We start from the raw sequence: 5,946 nt of genomic DNA, 5'->3' as shown, positions 1-5,946 counted from the left end.
TTGTTATTATTATATATAAATAAATTAATTATTTTGTTAAATAGTTGTCCTGATTTTTCACCCTTTGTACCAATTGATTGGGAAAGCTTGATATCGAATTCAGAGTTGGGCATATATTATTTAAGACTCCTCCTGTTTATTACTTATAAGGAGCCTTAAATTCTTTTAAATAATTTTATATAATTTCATTAAATATTCGCACAAATAGCCGACATAATTTGGAGGCACTGCTGAGATCGAGGTTATTTTCTCATATTGGTACAAACAGTGAAAAACCATTCCAATACTTCTGTCAAGATAGTTATTTTTTTTTATTAATTGATTGAGACCATGAGTGTTGCAAGCTGTGAGAGTGGGAACACCCCAGAGCAAATGATCCACGATGTTGTTCAATTCATATATACACGGTTAAAATTTGATCAAGGTCCACAGGTTCGAAGAACTTTCTTTGTTCGGGGCTGAACGTTCTCAGGAACATATTTCTATGTGGTTTCGGTGGGTTTCGTTTAAAGAAACTGACTTTTATAGGACTACTGCCCTGTAGTATAACTCCAATGCCTCCATCCAAGGGTCTCTTTGTTTCTCTTCCCCCCCCCCCACCTTCTTCTACCCAGGGGCTCATTCTATTATGATTGTATCTTTGGACAAGTTATATTTTGTTTATGAATATGTACAGATAACATGTTGCTCAATGTACCCCTTTTCTTTTTTCTGTACCCCTTCTGCTATTTTTGGAAAATAATAAACAGCTATTTGAAAAAAAAAATTTGGTCAAGGGATGGATAGTTGGATTAATGATTTGAAGAAAAATGCTAGAGCAGATCTTAATGATATCTGGGCAACAGACGGCCTGGTTGAATGCTATTTAACATGTATGAACTTAGCCTCTAGCAGTTCAGACAAAGAAAAAAAATTAATATGTGCCCTACCTCCTGTTTAATATGCATTAATGGAGGTAGATACCCTATCAAAAGCTAGAAAAGAAGATATAGAAAAATTGAGGTCTCAATTACATGAGATAGAATCAAATATCCAACATATGAAATCTGAGAGGAACCAATTAGAGATAGATATCTCAAACAAGGAAGCCTTTATTAGGGACTTAGAAACTGATGCTGAACATAGTCGCAAAGCATACCGTAAGCTCAGAGAGGATTTTGAAGAATTACAGCAACAGTTGTTTAAAAATCAACAGTCAGGTGTATATGGTGTGGAGAGATCTCCTAATCCTCCAGTAATCACTCCCCAATATAAAAATTGGGCACCATATGTTCCTAGAGCCAAACCAATCAACATTGATAATGTTGATTCAGAGGCACAAGGTGTTTTGGGCCGGTTGGCTGAAGCTTGCCAAGCTGTGACCACCTTATTGGGCAATCACAGAATCATGACCCCTATAGACTCCTGTCAAGACTCATCCCCAGAGAGGAATGAGCGACGTAAGTCCCTTGTGTCCAATGTATCCTATAAAAGTTATGCTTCCAATCTTAATACAAGTGGGTCTGAGAGTGATGAGAGGAAGCGGGATTCCAGTCCTGTCCCAAGAAGGGGGAAAAACACCCATAAAAGGGGTTCAAAAGGTAAAAATCCCCAATATCCAGGTGAAAAACAAAATTCTGCCAACATAATTAAATTCCTGAATGCTGCTGTGCCAAAATTCTCTAAGAAAGGTTCTGCCCAAATAGCGACCCATTTAGAAATGTATGAGTCTACTATGGACTCTTTGGACTTGTCTGAAGCAGACAGAATCAGGTTTCTTCCATGGGCCTTTGATGACAGATACCGTCATTACTTTTCCTCCTTTAGAGAGAGAGGAATCACTAAATGGCAGTCAGTCCTACATGAAGTTAAATTAGAATTTGGGCCATACCGAAATACCACTGCCGCAAAGAGAGAAATTTATAGACTTACATGTCGGCCTAACCAAAGCCCCCGAGACTTTCTCTCTGTGCTCAAAAATGCCTATGGTCTGGCCTACAGAGACCCTGATTGGGAATCTATAGATTTTAAACAGTTGTTTTATGACGCTTTACCAGCCCAGATCAAATTAAGTCTTGCCCATGATCTGGATTTTGAAAACAATCTAGAAAGATTGGTAACATCGGCAACTTTACTGTTTAACATCAGTGAGGGCCAAAACTTAAATGAAAGGAAGTTTAAAAAATTCCCAGAGCGCAATGTCGATGAGTCCAAGGTAAAACCTCATTTAGATTTTGAGTCACAGCCAAAGAAAGTACCTTCAGCCAATGGGTCTAATCAGCAGAACCGAAGACAGCCAAATCCCATACAAAACAAACCTCAAAATCCTAAGGGATCAGACGGGAACAGCTCAGGTTCTGGAAGCCAGGACTACCGTCCTCGTTTCAACCGGGATTACCGAGGGTACCAGGGTAGACAGAATTATAGGGGTTACCAAGAGTATAGGCGTCCCCAGGGGTATAGACGTTGGGACAATAGGCCCAGGCAGCAATGGGGAAAAGGACAGGAATCACCAGATTCACTCAGGGGCAAATCACACACAGGGAACCAAAATGGTCTCCATAATCAAAACCCACGTAAACCTAGCAGATTTGATCAACTTGCAGATCAGGTGGCCAAATTAACTGACATTGTAAGTAAATTGTCTCAAGTTTCTGCACCAAAACAGTCTGAGGATTTTTTAGATGTGAAGGCGGGACCCAGTTCCGCCAATTAAAAGAAACAGGGTCAGATCCCTGTATGGAAATGGATACGGCATTACCAAATATGGACAACAATCATATTTTGCATTGCACCGACCCAATCGGGGTCAAAGGGAAGTCTAATGTCTCATTTATCTTGCAGCCAAATAAGGTCAATTCTCTTGATCCAATGTCACTACAGCCCGTGTGTGAAATACCCTCTGTTCAGTTCGTCCCAGTGGTGGAATCCATGGGAACCCAGATGACCTGCAGGCGGAACCAGGAGGAGATAAATCCAAATATCCTGATGCTGCAGAAGGATCATTCTTTAAAACAACAGATGGCAAATCACTCCAATTTTCTCTGTAATCTCTTACAGTTAGACGGCCGATACTTTATAGATACCTGTCTCCAAAATGGATGTGTCGGACCAATCCAAGGTTTATTGGATACCGGGTCTCAGGCGCAAAGATGCCATCCCAGATGATCGCTATCTTATATGCAGTCCTGATCTTGGGGAAAGAGTTCCATGCTGAGCCGATTGTGATGCCAGATCCATCATCCGGGATCATGCTACAGGATTCATCATGACCAACAAGAGGATCCTATCCCAGAAGGTTTATATGAGCCTAGATCCACGTTGTATCATCGAAAGACAAATCAACGTATCCAATATCCGATCACCGGACATTCAAACCTGATACCAGCTACATATCGAATATTCACAAGAGCGGATTACTCAGATCCTGGAGCAAACCCGGAAAACTTTAACCAGGAGATTGCCATAAGTCCAGATTTAAAATTTTTGTTGGACAATAAGCCCAGCCATACCATCCGTATGGTTATAAAAAAACATAATATTACCATGGATACTCCACAATTTTCATCAACCGATGACGAAATACTGTTTCCTTCTGTTTGGTCATGGGGGGAAAACTATATATGGAGTCTATTGATCACAATTATAGTAGGATGGTTAACTGTAATCACCATCTTGGCAATTCGTTGGATGAAGATCATCAAAAAGACTCTAGATAAACTATGGCTTAAATCTCGTGGATCAGTTTACATAATGAGTATGATGAAGGAAGAGTTTGAAAACCCTTAGTAGTTTTCCTGAAATGTTCATATTATGGGAAACATTTCAGAAAAACAAGGGGGATTTGTCGGATTTTCAAATAAGATGATTATTAACTATAAGAATATTTAGATTTATTAATGATAACGTATGATTATTTTACTCAATAGAATACATATTCATGATTGATATTATGCATATTTGATTAATCATATAGTGTTGAGTAATGAATGCTATATTTTGTTTTATGTAAATTAATGTTTAGTTAGTAAGAAACTTCTGTTCTGAAAAGGATGTTTTATCAGACTCCTAACACAGGTGTATAACCTTTATGCTTAAAGCAAATCTCAAAGGTTGTATAATCCTTGGTGTCTGTGTGAATAAGATGAGAACACCTTGAAGGATTTTACAAACTATCCACAGTATAGAGCACACCTGTTTGAGAGGGTAATAATTAATCAAAGACCAGACCAATTTTGAATGGCTAGTGTATTCACAAGTACTGTATATTGTATGTGTACTGAAGGTATTAAGGAATCATAAAGTATTGTTTCAGTCTCAGACAATGTCAACAGTAATGTTTAACACCAGACTAAGGAGGTCAAAGGCTATTATGTATTTTTTAGATATTTTTAGGTCACGATGTTTGAGGCAATAGTGCCATCTACAGGTAGTGTAGGACATCATGCCCAGGGGTAAATGATTGACATTTTACAAAATATTTAGATTAGATGGTGATAGTTTAACTTTTGGAGACTACCCTTCAATTCCAATTGGTTAATTGATTAATCCCAGGGGTTGAGTTTAAGACAGAAAGGAGGGATAAATTAGGAGACACTGGGATACAAAGAAAAAAAGGAATTAAAAAGAGAAAAAAGAAAAAGAAACTAAAGAGGATAAGAAAAGGAGGGCTGACTGAAGAAGAAAAACTCTACATCTGAAAGAAAGAGAAGGAAAGAAATCTAAAACTACTTGGAGACTCTCAACTATAAGAAGACTCATTCTTCAACTAAAAAGAAAAGAACCAGTGGGTTTTAAAGATCCAGAAAGTGACATCAGGGTGACATCACAGGCCAGTGAAAACTCTACATCTGGTAAATATAAATTTTTGTTATACTTTTTCTCGATTAAGTTGTATGCTTGGATATTTATTATTCCTATGTGTATTATAGTCATACCTTAAACATTGACTTTCCCAGAATTGCAAACTGGGAATAATCTGTTTAATTTGGGTCCATTTTATTTTTCATTAATATATATGTATATGATATCCAAGTTAACGATTTAATGGGGAAATAGGAAAATTTAAGGACAGAATTCCTTAGCAAATCAGAATCAGTCACATATTCCTCCTTTGATTCCAATACCTTATTATTAATAAGAGTGTATATTGTCTTGTGGATGCTCGCCATATTAATGATTTTGGTCTTATCAATTAATATCTGTTGATAAATTTTATCTTGTGTTTATATTAAGAAGTATTTGGTGGATTTTAAAAGAAGTGATAATTTGATTTGTTATTATTATATATAAATAAATTAATTATTTTGTTAAATAGTTGTCCTGATTTTTCACCCTTTGTACCAATTGATTGGGAAAGCTCGATATCGAATTCAGAGTTGGGCATATATTATTTAAGACTCCTCCTGTTTATTACTTATAAGGAGCCTTAAATTCTTTTAAATAATTTTATATAATTTCATTAAATATTCGCACAAATAGCCCGACAAACCCTGACCCGCTGGCCTTCAAGATCCAGGAAGTGCTGTCATTGTAAATCGGAAGTGAAATCATCGCAAGTAGTTGTGAACAGGAAAAAGGAGTAAAACAGGAAGTGCTGTCATTGTAAACCGGAAGTGACGTTGTCGGAAGTAGACGTGACCAGAAAAAAGGAGTGCATATTGCTATTGAGAGGTCCTGCGACCCGCAAACCCACAGAACCGCCAACCTGCACCCAGAACTTCTACCTGCAACTCGCAGGGTAATTCGAGCTGCAAGGCCCCTGACAGCACTCTAAGGTCTGTAGTTCTTGATAATTATATTTTAACATGGACAGAGAACTGGCTACAGAGCAGATTTCTATCAAGCATTTTACAATTGGACTATTGCTCAGGGTTCTGTATTGTTACACCAATTCCAGAATTCAGTTTGGGATTTAGTTGAATCCCAGCACATCTTGCTCAGTTTGAAATCAACTATGTTATTAAT

The 5,946-nt window shown here is 37.6% G+C and overlaps 1 protein-coding gene across 2 annotated transcripts; it reads left to right on the top strand.

Moving 5' to 3' along the window:
- The first annotated feature begins 228 nt into the window (after positions 1–228).
- On the top strand, positions 229–4,606 carry XB5947952.S (hypothetical LOC496300 S homeolog). 2 transcript variants are annotated; one of them, XM_041576311.1, is made up of 2 exons: positions 229–424; positions 777–4,606. In XM_041576311.1, exon 2 carries the CDS (start codon positions 950–952, stop codon positions 2,693–2,695), a length of 1,746 nt encoding a protein of 581 aa, XP_041432245.1. In that variant the 5' UTR covers positions 229–424; positions 777–949; the 3' UTR covers positions 2,696–4,606.
- The last annotated feature ends 1,340 nt before the right edge of the window (positions 4,607–5,946 follow it).

Source organism: Xenopus laevis, chromosome 1S (assembly GCF_017654675.1).
Source record: "Xenopus laevis strain J_2021 chromosome 1S, Xenopus_laevis_v10.1, whole genome shotgun sequence".
NCBI lineage: Eukaryota > Metazoa > Chordata > Amphibia > Anura > Pipidae > Xenopus > Xenopus laevis.
Note: the sequence above shows the minus strand (reverse complement) of the source record. Positions and strands in the feature narration are given on the sequence as shown.

What these genes read in the sequence shown, in the direction of transcription:
- XB5947952.S (XM_041576311.1), top strand. Translation starts at nt 950, where the DNA reads ATGGAGGTAGATACCCTATCAAAAGCTAGAAAAGAAGATATAGAAAAA.